General features: G+C 38.1%; 1 protein-coding gene across 1 annotated transcript in view; it reads left to right on the forward strand.

The window, feature by feature from the left end:
* The window catches only part of ADAM23 (ADAM metallopeptidase domain 23), a 162943-nt gene that overhangs the window by 20575 nt on the left and 115137 nt on the right, over positions 1-27231 (forward strand). Inside the window, exon 3 of the mRNA XM_047722557.1 lies at positions 22071-22147. Within this exon, the coding sequence (XP_047578513.1) occupies positions 22071-22147 (77 nt within the window). The remainder of the gene's footprint in view (positions 1-22070; positions 22148-27231) is intronic.

Here is a 27231-nt window from a genome sequence, read left to right on the forward strand (position 1 = left end):
ATACCCTGGCCTTCTGTAACCAGTTGTGGGTTTTTTTTTAATCTTTTTTTTTGTTCCCCCCCAATGAGAACTCCAGATAAGTAATCTTGTTTAAAATCCTGACATTTTTACAGTATTTTGCTTACCTGCTTACCTTTTCTTGTTATACTTCCTTGACTTTCTTTTTTTCCTCTCTCAGATTTCCTTCCTTCTTGTTAACTGAACCAAGGGTGTTTCGGTGCTCCTAAATTATAATTTAGACATTTGACCATTTTAGAAAAGCTTTTATTTTTTTGAAAAATATTCTCCAGCATAGAAGTCTTCAGCCTGAAGAAATAGGTCTTTGAAACAAGTTGAATTTAATAAGAACTGGTTCATTTACCCTTTGTTTTTTTTACTAACATCCAGTTTAAACTATTTGTCAGCATGTGATAACCAGTGTTCCTACACAGACATGATGTTATTTCAGTGCAAAGCAGGAAAACTGGCACTTTAATGATACAGGGTAGACATTTATTTGTGGGATAAATATGATTTGTGCTAGGCTGTTTAGAATGTCAGATATTGACTTTCTTTACTAACTCATTTGCAATGTCGTGAGGGAAGAATGGTTGGGGAGTCACCGGTCACGTCTGCTAATATCATCAATACTTATCAATAACATGGACATAATGATAGTGTTCACCCCAGAGGTTGTGCCTGACTGAAATGGGATGCCCATGTAAAGTGGTTGGCATAGTACCTGGCGTATAGGGAGTATATAATTTACTCAGTAAATGATACCCATTTATTACTAAGTACAGATCTAGGGAACCCAAGCCAAGAACTGCTCTTTTATGAATAAAGATTGTTTTATTCAAAAGAAGGTGGGCTTAGAAGTCATTGTAAGGATATTTGTGGGGAAGGGTGACATTCTGGGTGTCCCTGGTATCATGGCTGCAGGTGACCGTGACTGAGTCCTCTCCAGTGAGAGTGGCATACTTAGGCAGGAGTGAATACCCAAAGATGTGGGGTGGTGCCTAAGGGCTACAATCCTCTAAGCCAGGTTGAAGCAGGATTATGTCAGCATGGCGTTTGTACTCTAGGGGATAGAGGAGTCTTCCCTAAACCTCTGCTAACAATCAGGCCTCCCGGAGCAGGCTACAATCAGGCATTTTGTTGTAAGGTCAACTGTTTTCCTTGTGGAGCTAATTACCAAGGTGGGGATGGTGTGGCTCCAAATACTATAAATAGCATGAATTTGTATGATAATTTCCCTAAGGAATGTCCCAATTAGATAAACATCCACATCCTTCTCCTTCTTCTCCTCCCTCCCCAAGTCTCCACACAAAACAGAACCCAAGAAGTACTTTCATCTGCAATTGATAGTTTTCTTGGCTTTGGAATGAAATGTAATAATTATAAAACCATGTCAAATGGAATAGTATATAGACCTCTGAACCAGAAGCATTTAACTGGGTGAAAATATCAGAAATACAGTTCTGGTTCTTATTTTTTTGTTTTCTTTTTTTGATGCTGTGATATTCCTAAACATGCTATAACCAGGAAATAAAGTTGTGGGCTTTGCATCTTTGCTGCCTTTTCTTTTTTTTAAAGATTTTTATTTTTTGACACAGAGAGGGAAAGTGGGAGAAGGAGAAGCAGGCTTCCCCACTGATCAGGGAGGCACATGTATATGGGGCTCGATTCTAGGACCCTGGGATCATGACCTGAGCCCAAGGCAGACACTTAATGTCTGAACCACCCAGGGGCCCTGCATCTTAACTGCCTTTAACCAAGAAGAGTTCACATGCTGACTCCCTTTCTCTTACAAATTATGGCTAAAAACAGTGAACCATTTTAATCATTTTGGGTGTATATTCCTATGGCATTAAGCAAATTCACATTATTGTCCACCACCACCACCATCCATCTCCAGACTGTTTTCAGCTTCTTTAGCTGTAACCCTGTCCCCATTAGATACTAATTCCCCACCCCCTTCTTTCCCCAGGCCCTGGCAACTACCACTCTACTTTTCCTCTCTGTGAATTTGACTATCCCAGGTACCTTATAGAAGGAAAATCACACAATATTAATCCTTTTGTGATTGGCTTATTTCACTTAACATAATGTCTTCAAAGTTCATCCATGTTGTGTACCATATATCGAAATTCCCTTCTGTTTTAAGGCTGGATAATATTCCTTTGTATGTCTTTACCACATTTTGTTTATCCCATCATCTGTTGATGGATGCTTGGAATGTTCAATCTTTTGGCTGTTGTGAATGATGCTGCTATGAACATGGATGTATAAATACCTTTTTGAATCTCTGCTTTCAGTTCTTTGGGTTGATACCCAGAAGTGGAATTACTGGAGGTTACAGTAATTCTGTTTTTAATTTCTTGAGGAATCACCACATGTTGCACAAGAGCTGCATTTTTTTAAAGATTTTATTTATTTATTTGGCAGACAGAGATAAAACAAGTAGGCAGAGAGAGAGAGAGGAGGAAGCAGGCTCCCCACTAAGCAGAGAGCCCGATGCGGGGCTCAATCCCAGGACCCTGGGATCATGAACTGACCCGAAGGCAGAGGCTTTAACCCACTGAGCCACCCAAGGACCCCAATAGCTGCATTGTTTTATAGTCCTACCAGCAATGCAGGAGATTCCAATTCTTCTTACATCTTTGTCAACACTTGTTTCCTGTTTTTGTTCTTTTTGACATCAACCATTTTAATCCTAGTGGTTGTAAAGAGGTATCTCATAGTGGTTTTTATTTGCATTTTTCTGATGATTAATGATGTTGAGCCCTTTTTTATTTGCTTATTATAGGCTCTTTGTTTATCTTCTTTGGAGAAATATCTGCTCAATCTTTTGCCCATTTCTTAACTGGGTTGTTTTCTTATTGATGCGTTGCAGGAGTTCTTTATATATCCTGGATATCAATTTCTTATCAGATATATTTTCTCTTATTCTATGAGTTGAGCTTTCTACTGATAGTGTACTTGAATGCACAAAACTTTTTAATTTTGATGAAGTTCAAATTATTTTGTTGTTGTTGTTGCCTCTGCTTTCCATGTTGTATCCAAGAACTCATTGCAAAATCCAATGTCATTAAGCTTTCCCCCATATTTTCTTCTAAGAGTTTTACAGTTTCAGCTCTTACTTAGGCCTTTCATTCATTTTTAGTTAATTTTTGCATATGGAGTAAGTTAAGGGTCTAACTTCATTTTTTTACATATGGATATCTAATTTTCCCTTTACCATTTGCTGGAAAAACTGTCTTTTTCCCATTGAATGGTCTTGGCACCCTTGTCCAAAACCATTTGATCATAGCATGAGGATCTATTCCTGGGCTCTTTAGTGCGTTGGTCTGTATGTTTATATTTAGTACCACATTATTTTGATGACTGTAGCTTGATATTAGCTTTTTCAAGATTGTTTTGCTTACTTATAGACCCCTGAAATTCCATATGAATCTTAAGATGGACTTTTCAACTTCTGCAAAAAAAGTCACTGTTTTTGATAGAGATTGCACTGAATCTGTAGATTGCTTTGGGTCGTATTGACATCTTAATAATATTGAGTCTTCTAATCCATGGATCCAGGGTCTTTTTCCGTTTATTTGTGTTTTATTTTATTTCCTTCATCCGTGCTTTTGTAGTTTTTAAGTGTCCAAGTTTTTTACCTCCTTGGTTAAGTTTATTCCTAAGTATTTATTCTTTCTGATGCTATTGTAAACGGAACTGTTTTCTTAATATCATTGTAGGAACCTGCATTGTTCATGTATAAAAATGAAGCTAATTTTTGTGTGATTTTGTATTTTGTAACTTTGCTGAATTCATTTATTAGTTTTAATAGTTGTGTGTGTGTGTGCATATGTGCGTGTGTGTATCATGTTGCTAGGGTTTCTCAGAATTCTGAGATTCTGGCATGTTGGAAGATGAGTAAGAATTATCCAGAAATAGTTGGTGTGAGGTGATTCCAGGAGAAAAGAGTTTTTGAAAAATTGAGTCAGAGAAGGGCCTGAGAATGATGTTCCAGAGAGATTCTTGCTGCTTGTGAGATCACGCTGGGTGCCGTCTGATTTATCACCAAGAAGTCCTTGGTGGGAGTTTCTGGTGGGGGTGGGGGGAGGGTTCCAAAGAACAGAGGGAAAGGAATGTTACCGTAGGTGAAAGATGACAAATTTGCATATATAAACAATACACCTTCACTTGTAAAATTAGTGTAAATATATGTGAAAAATTAGTAGTTACTCTACTCTATTTACATGGTTTAAGAATTCAGAGTTCATAAAAGAATAAAATGAAGAGTAAAACTCTCTCTCTCCCAGCACTCCCCAAAGACTGCTAAATTTTTATTTTTAGTTCTTTTAACGTTGAATAATTTATTTCTGCCCTATTTTTGGGCCCATCAAACCTAAGATATTATCTTTTCTCTGCTTGCTATGAAATGTGAAGAATATATCGCACTGTTATGCTCCTTCCTTTCTTTCCCTTACCTCTTGATTTTTATTTCTTACATATTTTTAATTTTCTGGTAGTTTTAGCAGTGATTTTATAGTCAAGACGGACTTTGAGAGGCAGGGGTTAAGATTAGAATTAGTAGTAAGTTGCTGCCTTCTGCCTCTGGAGAGACCCAGAGGGACAGTGGAAGGACAGTGAAACACAAGTCCCTCCTTCAGTGAATTGCTGGGAGTTCTTTCTCAGCCTTGGAAGGTTGATGGGGAAGGAGAGAAATTCTGTGGTGGAAAGATTGTGTATTTCCTCCTCCATTACTTTGTAAAGGTAAAAAGGGGCCAGAGGATGAAAGGCCTATCAGGATTTTGTTCTGGTTGTGATGGGAAACCATTAAAATGAATTTTAAACAAAGAAATAACATTATCTGATTTGTTTTTAAAAAAGATTATTCTGGCTGCATCAAAGACAATGGGCTGTAGAGGGGCAAGAGTGGCAGCAAGGAGACCAGTTAGGAGATGCTCACAGTTGTCCAGGATAGAGTTTCTGTGGCCAGCATTAGAATGGTTGCAGAGGAGTTACAAGGAAGTAGTTGGTTTGGGGTGTATATTAGAAGTAAGCTTCCAGCTTGTTGATGATTTGAAGGTGGATAGACTAGTAGAAGGGAGGAGTTGTGGTAGACAGAATAATGGCCCCCCCAAAGATGCCCACATCCTAATCCCCAGAACCAGTGACTATAATTACCTCACATGGTTGAAGGTGGCTCTAATCACCAAATTCCAGAGTGTGGAGGGATTCCCCACACCAACAAGCAATTCTCAGGACACCAGCAATTCTGACACTATTTACCTGGAGGTAACATCAGATCCCACAGGTTAGAGGGTCTGTCCTACAAGACTGCTCCACAACGTGGATCACTCTCTCCAAATCCTCATGTGTTCACCAACCTGAAAGCTCTCTGAACTCTCTCTCTCCTTTTGGGTTTTTACTGAGGCTTCATTACATAGGTATGATTGATGAAATCATTAACTATCAGTGACTGATTCAATCTCCAACCTCTCTGTCCTCCTGAGAGATCAAGGGGTAGGACAGAAATTTCCAAACCCCTGTTTGTGGTTGGTTCCCCTGGAACAAGCCCCCATCTTTAAGTGCTTTCCAAAAGTCATCTCATTAGCATAATCCAGTTGTGTTAGAAAGGAGCCTGTCATGAATAACAAGACATCATTGCACCTTTATGGCTCTGAAGTGATTTTAGGGACTGAGGACAAGAGACCAAATATTATGACAAATGGTGTTCCCGTTGCTTTTATCTCAGAAAGTTCCAAGGGTTTTTGGAGATGTGAGCCAGGAACCGTGGATGAAGACCAAATGTATATGAGAAATATCTTTTGGTCATCTAAATGACTAAATATATGTACTTCTTATAAATCACGATAGAAAGAGACTTTGTAGGTGTGACTAAGTTAAGGATCTTGATACTGGAAGATCATCCTGGAATATCTGTGTGGACCCAATGTATTCCGAAGGGTCCCAAGAGTCAGAGTCAGAGAAGGAGAGGTCATGATGGAGCCAGTGGTTGGAGCCATGTGAGGAAAGACCCAGAGGCCAAGGAAAACAGGTATCCTCTAGAAGCTGCACAGGTCAGGAAACAGATCCTCCCCTTGAGCCTCCAAAAGGAATCAGCCTTACTGACACCTTAACTTTAGACTCTAGACTTTGATTTTGGACTTTGGATCTACAGAAGTGTAAGATAATAATTTTTGTTGTTTTAAGTCACAAAATTATGGAAATCTGTTATAGCAGTAATAGGAAATTAATACAGAAATCAAGAATGACTGTAAAGCTTTTTCCTGGGATAAAATGTTACTATTTTCCAATAGGGAAAGGGCTGGAGGGAAGTTGAAAAGAAGGCTAAGAGAAAAGTCTGCCCTTCTGGCAGACTGTTGGTCATCTGTGTGGATATGTTGAAGAGTAAATTGGCCATGGTTTCAGGGACAGGTTGGAATGAGATGTCAATATGGGAGCTAGCAGTATATAAATGATATTTAGAGACGTTATGCCCATGGAGAAAGCACATTACATTAATCATGGCAAGATGGCTTAGTAACTTCTAAACAGAAGCCACATACTGACTTATTCCCCCTCATTTCTTGCTTTTTAAATTACAGTTGTTTTCTTTTGAGTCACCAAATGACATTTCAAATGATAATAAGAAGCTGCCACTTTGAGAGGAAAAAAAAAAAGCCACATTAAGCATCCTTCTAGAAGATCAAGTTTCTGGACTGTGTAGATAGTTGCTGTATTTCTTCATTATTTTTGGAAGAATACAAGTGAGCTCATTTAACAGATTTAAACCTAAGTTTAATTTGGGGGGATTTCTGTGGTATAAATTTTAAGAATTTGCTTCTCGGTTACATAACATTTAACTTTTGAAAGAGCCAAACTCCCCTTTTCTGTTGGTATCAGCTGCTTCCTGCTGTTTTGTTTCAAGGGCTTTGGTGACAACTGAAAATGAACTTTGAAATCAAGGTTAAATTTTGTATAAAGGCAATGCATCTAGAGGAATCTACATAAATTCATGTATTTCCTGAACAGACAGATCAAGGTTTCTCAACCAGGGGCAGTTTTGCTCTCCCCAGGGCATATCTGGCAATGTCCGGAGATAGATTTGGTTGTCATACTTGGGGTGGGATGCTACTGGCATCTGGTGCTTGGAGGACAGGGATGTTGGTAAACATCTGGCAGTGCACAGATTCATGCAACCTCAAATGTCAATAGTGCTGAGGTTGAGAAACCATGTTCTAGAACTTTTATAAGTTCTAGGCTAGGAAAATGGGAGCAATGTTCTTTCTATCCTTTAACATAAACACTGCTTCCTACATAAATCTAGTTGTGTGCTGAGACTTTATCTTTTGCTGCCCTGACATAACTACTACAATATTCTTGCAGACTCTATATTTTCTATTTTATGAGAAACTAGCTAATTTAGTGTTACCTAGAATGGAAAGCAGAAAGAAGAGTTTGCTTGAAGTCTTATTTAAAAGGCTCTTTTCTTTCTTGGCTAAGATAAAACAATGTTAAATGTTACAGTCTTAGATTTGTGGAAAGATTTTCATATTCTAAAAGAAGTTTTTTTTTTTTTTAAGACTATTTATCAGGTATTCCTAACATCATGCCCTCTCTAGTCATGATTAATTAGATACTTCCTTGGTAGAGTTATTTGCTTTTTTTAGGTAAAAGAAAATGACCTAAAATAACTATGATTGAAATAAAATGAAAATTTAAAAATTGCTTTATCTCTTTCTTATTCTTTGAAACTATTGAAATTAAAAACATTGTGATTTTAAAAAAATATTGAAGAGAGATTTCCTTCCTGTCATTTGGTAATATAAGTAGCAGCCCAAAGAACAGATGTAGGAATGAAAAGATTTATACAGTGCTCTTGCTTCTTTTCATTTCTAATTTTTGCAATATAAACTTTAATACCAAATTGGCTAAAGATTTTGAGAAATGTGCATTATTTAGTAGGGCCTGGGATATACCTTAATTTCTGTGACTTAAGGTCAGGCCCCTAAGGTGGTAGATACAGTTAGTAAATTAAAATCAATAAATGCATACCTTTAAAAATCTCTAAAATGAAGTGCAACAACAATGTATACCTAAAAGCAGTGACACATTTAAGATATTAAAAGCAGTTAAGATAGAATGACTTCCAGAATATGGAAATCATTTTGTGGGAAATCAAAGATCAGCATTGTGTTGTTTCTTAAGAATACTTAATATATATTTATATACATCCATGCATGCAATCCGTGTGGTTTGTTAGTGAACTACCCTCTTCATTTGCCGATCATTCTTTTATAATTTTAGCACATACATACAAGACATATAAAAATGATGCTCTTGGACTTGAATTCTTTTGAGGGAGTATGTGGTGCATAATATACCTCTTGGGTTCCAAAGTGACACTGTTTTAATTGAAAACGTTATTTTAAAACCCAGCGAGTGGGTTGCTTTGTACGGATCTCTCCAATAACCCCCCCCCCCCCCCCCCCCCAGTTATCTTATTTTTCTTATTTAAGCACTTACTGTTTCAGACAGTAAGTTATCTGGTGAATTATATACTCCTCACTAGTTCTTTTACTGGAATTTTTTTGTGTCCCCAATATTCATTCACTTATTCACTCATTCATTTAGTGCTTATTCACTTACTCATTTATAACTTCTTTTATTTTTTAAGATTTTATTTATTTATTTGACAGACAGAGATCACAAGTAGGCAGAGAGGCAGGCTGAGCGAGGGGAAGCAAGCTCCCTTCTGAGTAGAGAGCCCGATGCGGGGCTCGAGCCCAGGACCCTGGGATCATGACCTAAGCCGAAGGCAGAGGCTTTAACCCATTGAGCCATCCAGGCGCCCCTCATTTATTGCTTCTTAATTCACTTAATCACTCAATAAACATTAATTGAAAGGTCTAACTTCGTGCCTTATATCTATCTGCCTTTTCCGTATCTCCACTTGCATGTATGTATAAGGTGCATATCAAACTTAGTGGTCCTGAATGGAAGTCTTGAGTTCTCACTCCCACCTTCTCCAGAAGGTGTTCCCCATGTTGATATGTTGCTTATGTCTTCTGGTTATTCAGGCCAAAAATTCTGGGGTTTTCCTTCTCTCCTCTATTTCATACCTCCTCTAACCACATCTAATCTGTAAGCAACTCCCATTGACTTTGCTTTCACTGCATACCCAGAATCTGATCTCTTCCTGTCAATTCTGATGTTACTCCCAAGTCCAGTCCGCCATCACCTCCTACCTGGATTATTGCAACAGTCTCTTAACTAGACCCTCTGCTTTTTCCTTTGACCCTCCAACTCTCAGCCATTGGGTGATTGTCAACACAATAGTCTGAGTGAACTTTGAAAAATGGAAAGGGGATCATGTCACTCCTTAGCTTAAAATCCTCAGTGATTTCCTATTTCATGAAGAGTAAAAGGCAGAGTTCGTAACAGTGGCTAGAAGGCCCTGCACAACTGATACCTCATTGCTTCTCTTATTCATTGCCTATGATACTCCCCTTAAGTTGCTCCACTTGACGCAAATTGGCCTAGTCTTCAACATACCAGATATGCTCCTGCCTCAGGGCTTTTGCAACTAGCTGTTCCCTCTGCCTGGACTTCTCTTTCCCCACCTATCCATGTGGCTTATTCCTTCACCTCCCAAACTTTGCCCAAATGTCACCTTTGACATTTGCCCAAATGAATCCTCCTTTGTCCCCCCAACTTAATATTATCACGTCTCCATAATATACAGATCTAAATTTTTGTACCTCTTACATACTTTATTCTTTTTGCCTACTTGGTTAAATTTATTCCTAGATATTTTATTCTTTTTGGTGAAGTTGTAAATGGAATTATTCTCTTAATTTCTTTTTCTGCTTTTTTATTACTATGTAGAAATGCAACAGATTTCTGTATATTGATCTTGTATTCTGAAACTTTATTGAATTCATTACTACTAATAGTTTCTTTTCGTCTTTCTTTCTGTCTTTCTGTCTTTCTTTCTTCCTTTCTTACAGAATCTTTAGGATTTCCTATAGAGTATCATGTCATCTACAAGTACCGGCAGTTTTACTTCTTCCTTAACAATTTGGATGCCTTTTACTTCTTTTTCTTGTTTGATTGCTGTGGGTAGGACTTCCAATACTGTGTTGAATAAAAGGGGTGAAAATAAATATCTTTGTCTTGCTCTTGATCTTAGAGGCAAAGCTCTCCATTTTTTACAATTGAGTATGATGTTAGCTGTGGGTTTTTCACATATGTCCTTTATTATGTTGAAGTATGTTCCCTCTAGACCTACCTTGTTGAGAGTTTTTATCATGAATGGATGTTTTCTGGTCGAATGCTTTTTTGTGTCTGTTGAGATGATCATATGGTTTTTATCTTTCCTCTTGTTAATGTGATGTATCACATTGATTGATTTTTGAAATATTGAACCATCCTTGTATCCCTGGAATAAATCCCCTCTGATTGTGGTGTGTGATCCTTTTAATGTATTGTTGAATTCAGCTTGCTAATATTTTGTTGAGGATTTTTGGATCTGTGTTCATCAGGGATATTGACCTGTAATTCTCTTTTTTGGTCATGTTTTTGTCTGGTTTTGGCCACGGGGTAGGTCTGGTTTTTGTTTGTTTGTTTGCTTGTTTTTGTTTTTGTTTATTTTTAAAAGATTTTATTTAGTTATTTGACAGAGATCACAAGCAGGCAGAGAGAGAGAGAGGGGGAAGCAGGCTCCCTGCTGAGCAGAGAACCCGATGTGGGGCTCAATCCCAGGACCCTGGGATCATGACCGAGCTGAAAGCAGAGGTTTTAACCCACTGAACCACCCAGGTGCCCCTAGGTCTGGTTCTGTAGAATGAATTTGGAAGTTTTCTCTTCTCTTCTATTTTTTGAAATAGTTTGAGAAGAAAAGGCGTTAATTCTTCTTTAAATGTTTGATAGGATTCACATGTGGCTCCATCTGGTCCTGGATTTTTGTTTTTGGGAATTTTTTGATTACTGGTTCAATTTTATTACAAGTAATCACTCTGTTCAAGTTTTCTGTTTCTTCCTGATTCAGTTTTGGAAGATTGTATATTTCTGGGAATTTACCCATTTATTCTAGGTTGTCCAATTAGTTGGCATATAATTTTTTATAGTATTCTCTTAGAATTCTTTGTATTTTTGTGATGTCAGTTGCTATTTCTCTTCCTTCATTTCTGATTTTACTTGAGCCTCTCTCTTTTTTTCTTGATGAGTCTAGCTAAAGGTTTATCAGTTTTTTTTTTCTTTTAGACAAAGCAGCTCTACATTTCATTAATCTTTTCCATTGCTTTTTTTCAGTCTCTGTCTCATGTATTTCTACTCTACTCTAATCTTTTTTTTTTTTTTTTTTTTTTTTAAAGTAGGCTCTGCACCTATTTTGGGGCGTGAACTCACGACCCAAAGCTTGAGAGTCACATGCTTTACCGACAGAGCCAGACAGGTGCCCCTCTGCTCTGATTCTTATTATTTCCTTTTCTCTACTAACTTTAGGTTTTGTTTGTTCTTTTTCTAGTTCATTTAGGTATAAGTTTAGACTATTTATTTCAGACTTTTCTTGTTTCTTGAGGTAGATATGAATCACTATAAATTTCTTTCTTAAAATTGCTTTTGTTGTGTCCCAAAGATTGGACTGTTCTGTTTTCATTTTCATTTGTCTCCATGTATTTTTTGATTTTTAATTTGATTTCTTCATTGACCTATTGGTTTTCAGTATCATGTTGTTTAGCCTCCATGTGTTTGTGTTTTTCCAGTTTTTTTCTTATAATTGATTTTGAAGTTTTAGACTGTTGTGGTTAGAAAAGATGCTCAATATGATTTATTAAATTTCTTAATTTATTCTTAAATTTATTGAGATTTGTTTTGTAGCTTCTCATGTGATCTATCCTGGAGAATGTTCCATGTGCACTTGAAAAGAATATGTATTCTGCTGTTTTTGGATGGAATGTTCTGTATATATCTGTTAAGTCCATCTGGTCTAATGTGTTGTTCAACCCATTGTTTCCTTGTTGATCTCTTCTATCTGAATGATCTATCTATTGATATAAATGGGATGTTGATGTTAATGTCCCTTACTATTGTTGTATTGTTGTCAGTTTCTCTCTTTTTACCTGTAGAATTTATCATCTAATTTATCGTCTAATTTATTTGTTGATTGTATTACTCCCCACTGCTCCCCAATACACAAAAAAATGCAAACTCTGCTTGAAACATGGTAGATACAATAATTATTTGTTGAATCAGTAAATTATTTCATATATGATGTAGATGCTAATGAGGTAGCACTTGATCTGAGACAAAGATATATTCCAAAGTACTACTTCTATTTTCATATGTTTTCAAGATTCCATGTAATTTTGGATTCTTATTTGGAAATTAAAATGGAGTTTTAATGAACCTAAAACATTCTGTAGACATGGTGAAATCTATCATTTGCTTACTAAAATGGGCATGATATTCTGTGTTACTGTTAATATTCTAAATATTATAGTTTTTTAAAAAATTACATGGCTACATGCTGAATTGTTGGCATTTTTTCAGAATTCTGTGAAAGATGAATGTTAGAGAAAATGAGGTCACATCAATATTAGTGTTTCCATATCTAGCTTTGAGTAAAGTATGTGTATCATACTTATGCCTGTTTTGAGTAAAACTGTGATGCTTGACAACTGAGATTCTATGTCCAGGAATAGTTCTTAATAGTGTTACTTAGGAAGTCTAATGGCACCCACATGTTTGTAAAATGAGAAAATCCATTTTTGGGTTGGTCCCTCATTTGATAGTTACTCTTATCATCCAAAAGAGCAGAATGCAACCCATTTATGGCCATAGCTAAGGTCAGAAATCAGAACAAAGAAAAGGAACCAGACACAACTGAGAACCAGAAAACACAAAACTCTCTCTAATCCATAAATGTAGAAGGAGCTGGGTCCCTATAGACATAAGGAGAATCAACCCAGTAGCATACAACTTGTGACACATATCTTGCAGAGAATAGTTAAGGAAAACAATACTTACGAATACCATTGTCACAGAGCTGTGTATTTCTGACGAACTCATAAGTGTAGCCTGGGGAATTTCTTCAACTAGAAATAATGGTGTTGGTAGAGATCCAAACACAAATCAGCTCTGAGCAATGAGGAGACACGCCAATGAGGATCAATAGAATAAAAATATCTTAAGAGACCAGAGATCTGGTCTGGATAGGTCTGTTTAGCTTCCTTTGGTTATACATTTTCAGTAGTTTCTTAGGAAAACTGGAAATTCATACTTGAATTTATATCATTCGTGATTTGCTGAATATAAAAATGCTCAAGTGAACTGTGTAATTACTCTATCATAATTTTCTTTTTGTATTTCAGATTCATTCATTGTTAACTAATCCTTGTGTGGTCATTATAAAGATCTCAGTTAAAGAATTTTCTTTCTCTCTGGATAGATATTTGAGCCCACTGGGCTCTTGTAGCTAGCATTCCAAGGACCAGAGTTGATAGACAAGGAAAATAAGCCTCCTCGTGGAGGGCTGTCTTACAGAAGCTTTTCTTCTTTCAGGGTAGTATTGATGTTATATAAGCAAATTAAAAAATCTGTCATGTAATGAGTCACTGACTTCAGCGTGGAGCTTGGTGTTGTTTGTTTTTTAAAACTTATACTCTATTTCTATTCTTTTATTTAGATTATTTAGTGGGTGTTCAATAATTCTGGCTAGAAAGACAAAATATGTTCTTACTTTATGACAAAGAGCGTTAGCAGAGAGAGAATCACTCCTTGGGGTTGTGTGGTTTGGTGATGTAGGAATTGATGAGAAAAAAAGGTGAATCATACCTCAGCTACTAGATTAATGCATCAAATTAAATGTTACTATTCAGGAAGGCAGCAGCAAGAAACGGTTTCCATGGTAACTGTTGTCATAGTTGTATTTTACTCATCTTTCAGAAAATATATGAAAGCTAAATAACATAGCTGTAGTGATACTTTTAATGATTTGTCCATATTCAAAGAGCAAGAGCTCTAGTGGCTTATGATTTCATCTCTCTCTCGAGTTGGCACTGTCAGCTCAATATCCAGCAAACATTAAACACTAGGGATAAATGTATGGGAGACAATTCATAGACATGTCCAAAGATGTTTTGTCACTGAAGATATATTTTTCCAGAGTTCTTCTGAGTTACAAAATGATCACTAATGAAGATCTTAGTGTGTCTCTTTAGGGCTAAAAAGAGCCCCCCCTCTCAAATATTATTAGCTTCTCTTCTTTGGCTGGCCACAAGGAATTTTAAAAATAAATTTTTATTGCACCTAACTCATGATTTATTCACTGGAGTATCTGTTTGGATTATCAATGCCCATTTTCCTCTTTCTCTTCAGGATCTATCTTATCACTACAAACCCAGTGAGAATAGATAAGAAGAGGGAAGAAGGTGAAACTGGAATCTCTTTTAAAACTGGTTTATTTAGTAAAGCACTCTTGGGAAAGATTTGGTCAGAAGTTAAAACTCAACATGCTATCATTTTTTTCTGTATCATCTGATTGGATAATTGAATGTTGGCTGGATTTCCCTCAGAACTGAAGTTCTATCTTTCTTGACTAGGTTGGCTCAGAGAACAAGGTCAAGCAATGACATGCCTCCATCACTGGGAGATGTTGATCTGCATGTGTCTTGTGAGAACAGTGTGCTTTGCTGCTATTCTGGTGTTATTTCTGAAATGTCCATCACAGTGGGGGCTCCAGCTTCCTAGTGTAAGGCTAAAGATAGCTTGAGTAACAAAATACACTAGTATTTTTTTGCACTTGTATGTGCTCACATGACTAACTGATCTCGTGAAATGCTTTAATTTATAATAAACTGACGTGTTTTAATTCCTACCACGATTCAGACTGCAGTTTAGTGTTCCAGAATGGAAGTTCTCCTGGATTTGACTTAAAAAACATGTTACTCAAGTCTCTGTTTATTAGCAAACACTTAGACACACTCTGAAATTTCATCCTATGAAATCAATTTTAAGGCTATCTGAATTCTACCTATCTTTAAATGCTGAGAAAGACTTCTCTGGAAGCTTTTCTCAGCTGTCTGCAACCTTCAGTGTTCTGGCCCCTTAAATTTAATGTGCTTGTTACCCATACCATACCATTGGGCAGTTAATCATTCCTGAGTTTTACATGGCATCTTTACAAATAATATTCATTATTATATTATTTAATTGAAGTATTATGTTTCTTATTCTTTGTGGTTTCTCATCTCCTTCTCCTTACTGCATTATAAACTTTGATATAAATACTAATTCTTCTCGATCTTTACATTGGCCCCATTATCTCACACCAGGTTGGGATTCAGTGCAGATTTGTTAATGGGTTAACCAGTAATCCTGTGAATTGGAACATGCTAGAAGGAAACATGATGATATTCTCTCCCACAAGCTACCTATTTAAATGCATCTTGGGAAGAATTTTCAGCAAATTACCTTAATTTGCAAAATTGTCTTCGTGTAACATTTGCAGCTGTTCGACATCTCAGGAAAATGATTCATATTATTTTAAAGACATGACAATGTGAACAAAGTCAAAGCATAATGCCTAATGGTAATTATCAATAAAAAATATAAAATTTGCAAATTTTGCAGAGTATAAATGCACATTGGATTTTCTAGAAGGTGGCCAGCTCTTTTGGGAGGGAACTTTTAAGGTGGAGCTGACTGATAACCTTTCCAAAACAGTAATATAGTTTTCTTCTTTTTTCCCTTTCTCCTCCTACTTTGCCCACTTCTTCCCAAATTACTGAGCTCTTTCCATGTGGCCAAACTTTTCTAGGAACTTTCCATTACATTATTATATAATTTGATCCTCATCCTCATCCTATTGGCAAGCTATTATTATTATTTATGTTTTAATAACAGAAAACACTGAGGTTTGGAGGGATGCGGACTTCTGGTGTGAACTTGGCACTTTTTCTCACTGAACTGAAGCAGACACTTCATCTTTCTTCTTTTGATGTGTGACCTTGAACAAAAAATCATTTAACTTCTGTGTGCCTTCTAATAATGTTTTTCTTCTATAAAAAGGCAATCAAACATCCGTTTACTACCTTAACTGCACAGGGTGCCATATTATTCTGATTGGTTGAGATAATTAAAACACAAGAAATATAGGGCATTATTTTTTTAGTTATTGAGAGAGCAAGTGCCTGCACAAGCAGGGGGAGGGGCAGAGGGAGACAGAGAGAGGGAATCCCAAGCAGGCTCCATGCTCAGCACAGAGCCAGGCGTGGGGCTCTATCTCACTACCCCGAGATCATGCACACAGCCGAAATCAAGAGTTGGACACTCAACTGACTGAGCCACCCAGCCTCCCCTAGGCCATTATTATTTTTATTATTAATTATTATTATTAATTATTATATAGTTATTATATAAGAGTCTCAATCATATTGGTAATCACCAATGTGCAAACTTAGGATAAGGGATTGGAACTAGGTATAATTAAAAATGGTCAGTTGATGTTTCCTTTTGGACTTTCAAACTCCTAAGATATATTTACATATTTGAGTTTTTTACACTGTACAGGAAAAAGTTCCACAAGCTAGATTTCTGTGTTTCTTGAGCTGTGTGGAGGATAGACCCAGATTAGTTATTTATGGAAAAGCCTCTATGATCTAAAGAAAGGGATGCCTTTTCCTCAAGTTTATTCCAGTTTAAACTTGATTATTTCTTATTTTAATTTAATTATTCAGGTCACTGGACTCTGTGTCTCCTGTGATGCAGAAAGAGCAGAAAACCACTCTGTATAACCACGTTGGTACAAGGCTCCATAATGAAGCTTCTTCCTTCAGCAACTCAACCCATTACAACAAAGCAGGCTCCCTCTAGGATATGAGTAGCTGCTCTCTTCCTTCTTAGTTGGTGAATTTCCAAATCCACCTTCTCTGAAACACCATCAAATATCCTGAACCTCAAAAGAAAGTGGTGTTTGAGAGTCTATGAAGTTTCCCCCCTATATTTGAAGGGAAGGGAGTAGAAACTCTTGGAGGGTCTATTGAAAAATCAAGAGTAGGGGCAAAAAACCAGAAGCAAAAAAGATAAAGGAAGAGGAAAACAGTTCCTGAAAAGGTTATGATTTATATACACAGATGCAAACACACACACTATAAGTAAAATATTTTAATGAACATAGAATGAACAATATTGTAGCAGTGAGGGAAAGAACAAAGAAAAAAATTACCTACAGTCTCACTAATAATCAGCTACTTTGCTGTTTTACTTTTTCCATGATTCTGTCTACTAGGAAAGACAGTTTATTAATCCTGTGTTCTAACTCTAATGACAGCATTTTGATCTTTCTAGCACCTTCTTTCCTAGAAGCCCACAACCCTCTTCTTTAGGAGGCAGAGCTGGAATCTTCCCACTAATGTCTGCTTAGGCCTGCTTCATTCTCTTCAGGGCTTCTGCAGTCCATTTGTAAAACATTTGCTTGTTTTATTGTTATGCTACTCCAGAGAAGTTTTCTTCATTACTTAAATGAGTGTCTCCCTAAGTAAACTGAATATATGTTAAGAGCAGGAGAACTTCTTCCAGATTTTCTTCTGTTTCCCACACCATGCACATTATAGAGTGTACTAAAGTACATCACTTGCTCAGACGACGTTATGATTGATTGCATCGATACCTTAATTCAAGTTGCTCACTTTCTACTGAATTATGACAGTCTCATAATATTTTCTGAATTCTGGGAAAGTGTAAACTTTCCACCCCCTATATTTAGTTACAGTTATGTGTGCACTCTGTGGAAAACACGAATCCTTGCCAAGTAGTAAAGAATACTGAGTGAACGCTCATTATGTGTGAGGCATTTTTGCATGAAAACATATGTACTTGGGAAATGCCCGATTTCTATTTCTGTAAGTAGAGAGAGTCATCATTTTCTCTTGTCTTCGTGTCCATATTAACGTCAACTGTTTTAGAATATTAAGTCCCAAGAAAATGTAACCGTGACTCTTCAGCTTATGTAATATACACGATCGCTCAAAATCATAACATTGTTTGATGATAAGCTGCAAAGCCAGTCTTCACTGGGAACCTGACCATCTTCCAAAGTTATTTAATATGATACCATGAGGTGCCATTTCCTAAAAGGGGGGGGGGACTAGAAAACAAAAGCACATTGTTAAATGTGTAAATTGCTCTTCAGTGAAGGAGGTTTGTGTATATAATTGAGTTTAGTTGTTTTTGTTTATAGAGCTCCTATAATTTCCCTGTGCCAGATCCTGAGTCAAAAGAAATATATCAAGGTGCTTAGGCAACAGCTGTTCTCAGCCCTTCAGGGTGGTAATTCTGAGCCCAGGGATGTGCTTATTCTTGTCGGGAAATGATGCTCTTTGACTGTAAAACCCAGCATTCTTACCCCAGTGCAATTACAGTGACTGTCCTTGTAAAAACAAGTGTTAGTCATCAAGTCTATTTAACAGATATCCCAAAGGAGAAAATAACCCATTATGACCTTATGTGTGGTTTGTGAACTTTTCTCTGAAGTATTCCTATGATCTAGTTGTGTGCTACTGAACACGTTTCTAAACCTCACTGTACGGTTCCTTCTTTGTAAAAGAAGAGCAATACTTGAGGTAGCCTTTGTATTTTCAGGGGTTTTAGTGGTCCTGGTCGGTTAGGCATCTCTAAAATATTTAATAAACTAAGTGATGTGGCTGCATATTATAAAGCTTTCTACTCATCTTGGCCATTCTAATTTTTTTGGTCATTTGGAAGAAGTAGGTTAATATGAAGTAAAAATGAAGAATATCCAAAAATGTAATTTGGAAAACAATAATGAGGAGGACTTATTTTACCTGATTTGAAACATATTTAAATTTGACAGTTATCAAAACTGCATAGTATTTTGTTAAATAAAACATGATCAATTGGTATGGGATGCAGAGATTCCAGAAGTTAAAAGCTACTTTAATCATGTCTAAGACAGAGGAGAAATAGAGGAATGATAGAGAAAAGTAGCATTTGTTGGGTACTTATTTCTCTGTACAAATGCTGAATGTATAACAATGGAAAGAGAAAACAACATAAGAAACATAATATACACCATTGTATTGAAATTTTTTAACATGGATACAGATATATCAGATGAGTATACCAATTCTGTTTGAGGTATGTGCAAGGAAGAAGAATGCTTGAGGAAATCTTCAGTCTTTTTATAGGAAAATGTGCTGCCTCTTTGCATTACAATAAGTTAAAATGTTAAAACCTTCTTACTGATTAAGGTACTATAATCAGATTTTTTTCTTTCCCTATGGAGAAACAGGGATGTTGTTGATGGCATTGTGATTGTTTCAGTTGTTGTAGAGAATAGTCTGTCAATATGTTTGTATCATAATGTTGTTATTTATGGTGCTGATGGTGCCGGTGATGGTGGTAATGGTGCTGGTGGTGCTGGTGGTGCTGGTGGTGCTGGTGGTAATGGTGCTGGTGCTGATGGTGCTGGTGCTGGTGTTGATGGTGCTGGTGATGGTGGTAATGGTGCTACTGCTGCTGGTGGTGGTGGTGGTAGTGGTGGTGGTGATGGTGGTGCTGGTGCTCGTGGGTATGGTGCCGGTGGTGGTGGTGCTGCCGCTGCTGTTGGTGGTGAGGATGGTGGTGCTGGTGCTGATGCTGGTGATGGTGGTGATGCTAAGTCACAGTGTCACACACTGTGCAGAGTGAGCATGGGGCACATTTAGAGGCGAGCTTGCTATCTTGGCCACACATCTGTCTTTGAGATCAGCCATGTCATTGAGCACATCACACAAAGCCCACCTTTTCAGATTCAGTGTTTGACATTTCCTCTAAAAGTTATTTTCTTTATAGGCCACCTTAATGTTTAAAAAAAATTTTAAAAAGGCTTTTTCCCATATTCATTTTTAAAACTATTTTTGCAAATGTTTTCCACCATGCCCTGAACATCTCTTATTCTCCTGGCAGGTGGATTCTTAGTCATCTTTTGGAAATTTTTTTTAAACTTCACCTTGTCAGTGAATGGTTCCTGTGGCCCCTGAAGCCTACTGAGGCTGGCAGCTCTCCCTGCTTCCCTGGAGACAGCCCTTGAGGGCAGGGGCTGTGTCCTAGACCTCTTTATGCACACAGTGGGACTTAACACCTGCGTGGGGAGTGAATAGATAAAAAACAAAAGGAAAATCCCAATATTAATGTTATTTGGTAGCACCTTCATTAAATTCTATTAAACTGAATCTTGTCACATTGACTCATAATCAACGTATTTAATGACATTCAAATTGTGTTACTCCCACCAAGTCTAGAACATGGGGTAAGTGGTTCCCACCAGCTACTTTATTTTACAACAGGCTTTTGTTGGGGTTTGTATTTGTCTCATTGCTTATTTGATGTAAGGTCAGCCTTTTAGTGGTTACTGTCAGGTCTTTTTAGTGTTTATAAAGTTGCTCAAGGAGGTCCATTTATCACCTTTTTAGGGCCAGGGTGACATTAATGAACTCTAATTTGCTGTTTAATATTTTTTAAAAAGATCTAATTTATTTCTTTGACAGAGAGAGAGAGAAAGAGAGAGAGAGCACAAGCAGGGAGAGTGGCAGGCAGAGGGAGAAAGAGAAGCAGGCTCTCCACAGGGCAGGCAGGGGATCCCGATGTGGGACTCATACCCAGGACCCCGGGATCATGACCTGAGCTGAAGACAGTCATTTAACCAACTGAGCCACCCAGGTGCCCCTCTTTAATATTCTTAATAGAAAATAGGCCTAAGGGCTTATCTTATTCCTCAGGAAGTAAGTTTTCTTTTTTAAAAAACTTTTGGGACTCAGAAATGGAAAAATTTCCCCTTGTACAAATTATTCATCAAAATCTTCATGTAAAAATTAAGGCTTCAAGACACAGAATGAATTTAGATTAAAGAGTATATGATATTTGTGTCAGAAGATAGAGGTTCTGCTGCTGATGATGGAGACCTCATTTAACAAGACAGTAATTTCTTTCTCTGTCATGTAGTTGTCTGTATGCAGGAAGCCCAGATCAAGTGCGATGATCATGGTTCTTTGGGGTTTGGCGTGGTGTGCCAAGGTGTCAGGAAATTGGGCTCCTTCTTTCTCATTGCTTTGTATTTAAAATTTAATATTTGTTAATTTCCTTTTTATTTTGTATTTTGGTTATTATAGTGATTATCCCATCAGCAGTTGTGCTTGACTAGGGACCATGTCATAGATGATTTGTGACACCACTGAGCCTTAGGAATGAAGTCTGCAGGAAGGATGTTTGTGAGTAGGGAGGGGAGTGACTGTAGGTGTTGCATTTATCCTTCTTTGTTCGGTTGTTGTTGTTGTTTTTGTTTTTTTCTGATGGGAGATAAAGGAGAATTTTATCTTGGGTGGTACTTTAACAAAACTACATTGATTCATTAATTTGCATTTGTTAAAGATACTTCCATGAACTAAATTAATCTTCAACATTTAGTACATATGACTCATGTTTAGATGAGATAATCTTTGTATTTTGAGCTAAGGCACAATAACAACAGTATTTGTAAATGTGTGACCCTTAAAGGGGACAGAAACTCTGAATATTCATAAGGGGCATGGTTCTAAGTGCTTTCCAAAGGGAAAAGGTTGCATTTTACTGACACATTCTGCTGATACACCATTTAGAGAAAGTTCCAATTTCTGATGAAGAGCCGAGCACTGACATGATTTTTCACTTAGGTGTGCAGAAAGAATTTATTAGCTTTGTGCACAAAAATAGGCTGAAATCAAGCCTTAATTAGTCAGACTTTTGCATAATTCATCATAGTCACTTTGAAAGTCCAGCTGAATATGCTCTTGATTTTTATCACAATGGGTTCATTTTAAAGGACTGATTGTCTTTTATTAGTTCTTTGCTACTCAGGTATTTACGTCTTCCAAGTGAAGCCACGACAGTGCACCTAGTATCTTTTTAAAGAAATGGATTGTTACACAAGAATCTCAGAAGAAGTGCATCAATCCATAAAAATGTTTTTCTTATTTAATATCATTGATATCAATACAATAGCTTTAAAGACAGGAAAGTAAGCTAAGGTTCTTTCTGTCTCTTTGAATCCATAGGCTGTCCATCTGGCCCAGGCAAGCTTCCAGATTGAAGCCTTTGGCTCCAAATTCATTCTTGACCTCACACTGAACAAGTAAGTATTTAGTTATAATAATCCTGCTAAGAAGCAAATGCAATAAAACTTTACTTCATAATGATGCTTTAGTCAGAATAGTGCCCTTGTTGAAGCAATTGATATTCTCTAGTGATTATGTCATATTGCACTTAAAGAAAAATATAAAAGCCTGAGGTTAATTCTTTTTTTTCTTTTCCTGAAAGAAAAGGCATTTAACGTTTAATTTGTTAAATATCTCAGATATAGTACTGTATGATTTTAAATGGAATAAATATTGAAGTAATGCTAGTTAATTAAATGTTAACTATAATGATTACTATATATAGGAAGCATGATAAATCACTGACTCAAGTATAATTAGACGTAAGTCTAGAAATTTCTTCCATTTTACTTTTCATTATGCAGTTTGCATGGCTTTCGTACAAAGAACAAAGAAAATGATAACTTGCAATGCTGATGTTGAGAAGGTTCTTTGCTTCGTAATTTTCTCTAATGCAGTTTCTTAGGGATTTGGTCCTGATGAAAATTCACCTAGCTTTTCTCTGAGCATGTGTTTATGTTGATATTTAAGTGCTGTTTCCTAAGTTGGAACCAGTTGTACAGATATCTTTGTACAAAGCACGAACGAGAGCTATTTACTTAAGCAGGACTCTTTAGCTTCTAATTGAGCTAGCAGTGAAACTTTCTTTGGTGAAAGATATGTCCTGTATGATTTTCTGTAGCTGAGGGAGCTCTAATCATTATTTTACATTCTTAGCAGTATTTTGACCAGGATGGCATCTTTGCCAGAAAGACACCACGTAATGCTATCAGACACTATAATGTAGGTGACCACAGTCAATATCTGAGAAATTGCAAAAGAGTATAAAGAACAACTATTAAATTTCTTGTATGCCAAATTCTGTGAGCTCTGCAGAAAAAAATGCAGAGTCAGCATGGGTGCTCCTTACTCAAGTGTTATTGCAGCTTTAAGTCAGAATGAATCAGCAGAACTCAGAATTTCCTGCGGTAAAGGTGTTGCAGGTTTTCCTCTTTGAGTCTGCTGGGCATTGGTTGAGCGTCTTTTCATCCTGCTGTGTCAGCACTGTATCTGCCCAAGAGATTTGTCTTGCCAAATCTTAGACTATGTTGAGTAGCAAGGAATGGCTAATTTTAGCTTGTTTAAGGCCCTCTATTCCTTTAACTCTTACTGCAATGGAGACTGCCATTCCAGGCTGAAGGGTGGTGATAGCAACCAACATTGCCATGTGTTTTGAACATGAAGACATCATGGCCACAACAGAGCCCCCATAACCAAGGAAGGCTCACATGGGGTGTCCACTGGACACAGAGGTCTGAAGACACCTCAGAACATTATTGACCTCTAGTATTAACATGCAGAGGAATCAAGTTGAGTACATACTCTGAGTGGTCCTTGCCTCGAAGAGCTTATAGTCTAGTCGGGAAACACTGATAGATAAATATATAATTTTAGAAGAGTGTGGGATTTGCTGTGCTAGAGATAAGCATGGGGTGCTATGCGAGCACTAAAGAGGCACCTCTGCAGGCAGGAGGAGTGTGAAAAGTCATCCTGGAAATGGTGATGGTTGAGCTAAATCTTGGAGGGCAGGAGTTCATGAGGGAGAAGTGTTGGGGATGGGTGGAAGGGGGAGAGGAAATGGAGAGCTGTATGTAGACAGAGGAAAGAGTGTGTGCTAAGGAGGCAGGGGTATCTCGTTGTGTGGCATGTTCAGGAAGCATGAGATTTTTGTTGAACTTCCTGGTAAATTACAAGGCGGAAGCAGAGGGACATGAGTCAGGATAGGTAGGCCCAGGGACATCTCAACTCATGGAAGATCTTGTGTGTCATGCTTAAGATCTTGGCCATTATCCCCTGGAGTCTGAAAAATGAAGTAAGGGGAATAAACAGAAGTTCTGCTCTCGGGAAGTGCTAAGAGGCACGGAGAGGAAATGCTCTCAAATCTTCAGTTGATAAAAATCATTAGGAAAACTTGGATGTAGATAACACAGCAAAATGAAGAGTTAAAGTTGGCAGGTGCCTTGTTTGGATAGCTAGGCAGAAGGTTGTATCCAGATGAAATGGGCAACACAGGGAACAACTGGCTAAATGATGAAGAGAAAAAGATGTGAAATTGGAATTGATTTGAAGGGTTTGGGACATACATGTGGCCATGTTTAGGAGACTGGGTGGTGTAATAATCTGAAGCTCAGGGAAGAGTTGGGGACTGGAGGGGCACATGGGTTGCTCAGTTGGTTAAGCTCAAATCATATCTCAGGGTTCTGGGATCGAGCTCCGCATTGAGCTCTCCTGATCAGTGGGGAGTGTGCTTCTCCTTCTCTCTCCCTCTTCTGTGCCTTGTGAGCGCGTGCTCTCTCTCTCTCACTCACTCGGTCTCTTAAACAAACAAACAAACAAACAAATAAATAAATCTTTAAATAAAAGAGAGAGAGAGATGGGGGCTGGAGACTGTAGGGAGTTATTCCCATATAATGTTAATAATGACAAGGATGGTTGTGAATGAGATTGCCCAGGGAGGATAGATAGAACAAGAACATAAGCTGGGAGGATAGTTAAGAGTTGAGGAGAGGAAGAGAAACCCATGAGGAGACAGAGACTGAGTGCTCAGAGAAATGGGGGGAGAATCGGGAGAATGAATAAATTGAGAAGTTCACAACAAAAAGATGTGATTTATGGCCTCACATGCAAAAGGATCTAGTGAGATAAGGAGCCAAGATTGCCCTTTGTATTTATCCATTAAGCTATCACTGGTCTGAAGGCAGTAAGTTTCAGTGGAGCTCTGGGGATAGAAGCCACATCCCAATAGGCTGGCAGTGACTGAGAGAAGGTGATGTGAAGACAGCAGGTGTCCACCGAAGAAGAGGTTTGGGTGAGAGGGAAAGAGGAGGAGGGCAGTGGCCAGTAGAAGACACTGGCGCCAAGCAATGGGCTGGTAGGTGTAACACAGCAAGTTGATAGGCTGAGCAATGGGAGCTAGAAAGAGGGACAGGTGAAGATGCAGAAGAGACAGGAGTTAATTTACAGAGCCAGATCTGGGTGAGGACAAAAAGTCATGAGACCAATAGCACAAGGGCAGAATGTGGTTTTGAACCAGGAGGGACAGTGCATTCCCAACCTTTGGGTGTATGCAGGTAGAGATTGGTTTGGAGGTGAAGGAATGGCATTTGGGAAATGCCTCTTGAGATTTCCTTCTTGAGGATAGCCTTATCTGCCATGGGATTTGATGGTCAGGGAGGATGGGTTGAGGGTGAGAAAAATGATGAAAATTTAGGCTAATTGCTGGAGGGATGGGTGAGGAAGCTTACCAAGGTCGTGTTGAACAATGTATGAGCAACCGTCATTAGAAATGATATGTTACATGTCAGTCTTTGAGTCATTCTTCCTGATGGTGTTTTTGTTTTGTTTTGTTTTGTTTTCCTCCTTAACCTGGCATGCTCCATCAGTTAAGCATATGAAAGAAAAAAAGGAGGCAGATTGTGGATCAGGTTTTCTGGTGGTAGCACAGGGGAAGAAGAGTGGAGACACAGCTCTTTGAATACTGGTGAATTACTTGGGTAGTTAAGTATCCGTGTTCGGGCTGGGCAAGAAGAGAGATGAGGTCAGGTGGAGATTAGAGACTGAGCTGGGAGAAAATGGAGGTCTTTGTAGGGAAAAGTAAATGCAGTGGGAAGGAGGCATGAGAGCTGTCTGTACTCGTGTGATATCTCCCTGGTGCAGAGTCTCGCGTCTTCTGAGCTCAGCATGATTGTGCGATTCTGGTGCGACCCAGAGATGGGGAATTGTATAAAAGTATGATGTGTGTGGACTGGGTACATCTCTAGTTTAAGTGACTTTCAATGGCTGGGGTTAACTAAAAAGTCTGATCCATGTTAGAGTAAACTAAATTAATCAGTCACAGAGGAACTGAAAGAGCTTTTGAGGAAAGAGGGATCTCATTTCTACCATGGAGTGGCCACACCATTTACAACAATTTTAAATTGTTGGAGAATAGAAAAGAAAAATGTATATGGTAAGTATGTGGGCTCAGTGAAGGAATGAGAGCATATGGATATCAACACAAACTAATCAAAGCGGTGGCCACGGAATCTAAATGGTTCATGCATTTGCCAGGCCTATACTGCCAGCTTATGAAGACTACCTGAGGTGGGTTCCTGACAGGGGATACTTGCTTACTCTGTGCTTTTATAGTTTGGACAAGTAAGGCCCTGGCTTGCTGAGGCATCTCATGGCAGAGATGTGTGTTTTATTGGTTTGTTCAGCAAATGTTGAGCAAGCATCCATTGTATGCCTGGGACCACAGTGGTGCTGATGCTGCTAGGAATAGGATGGGGAGGGTCCCCACCTCCCGCCATAGAGCTTCACTCTCTCACTAAAGACAGATCATATGTGATCAGAGGAGCCACACGTGGAGGTGGCCAACATGATTTGGATATCACAGAAGCCAGAAGGTCTGTCAGAGGAGGGACATTGAGTTGAAACCTGATTGTCAAATATGAGTCACCACCAAAGCTAGAAAGCTGAGGACATGGGGAGAGTAAGTGCAGTGGGGTGGAATGAGAAGAAGAGGTCAAGAGGAAGCCCTGTAGCCAGATCATGAAGGGCCATCACCCACAGAGCCTCTACAGAGATGTGTTTGGTGGAAAGCCATTGGAGGGCAGTAAGCATGGATGTCACACCATTGGATTTACATGTTACTTAGCCTAAAAAAAATCCTTGCTGCAGCCTCACAGGACTTTTGGTCATTTTCCATTTAGGATATTCCCCCTTTCAATTTTGTTTTGTTTCCCTTCTAGAATAACTATTTTTCCAAGTTCAGAATCTTTAAAAAGTTTTACTAGATTAACAATGTTTAGTGTATATTGATCCTGGAAGTCCGGGGGAGTCCAATGATTGTCTCCTTCATACTTGTGATTGGAATTATGCCAAAGCCTATTACCTACCATTTAATTTGCTGGTGTCTTCACCTGTTTTAGGGAATAACAGTAATCCGAGCTACATAAAGGTTGAGAGCACAGGTTCTAGAATCAGACAACCTGAGTTTGAATCTGGGGGCTGCCATTTACTAGCCGTGTGACCTTGGGCA

Source organism: Lutra lutra, chromosome 3 (assembly GCF_902655055.1).
Source record: "Lutra lutra chromosome 3, mLutLut1.2, whole genome shotgun sequence".
NCBI classification, from domain to species: domain Eukaryota; kingdom Metazoa; phylum Chordata; class Mammalia; order Carnivora; family Mustelidae; genus Lutra; species Lutra lutra.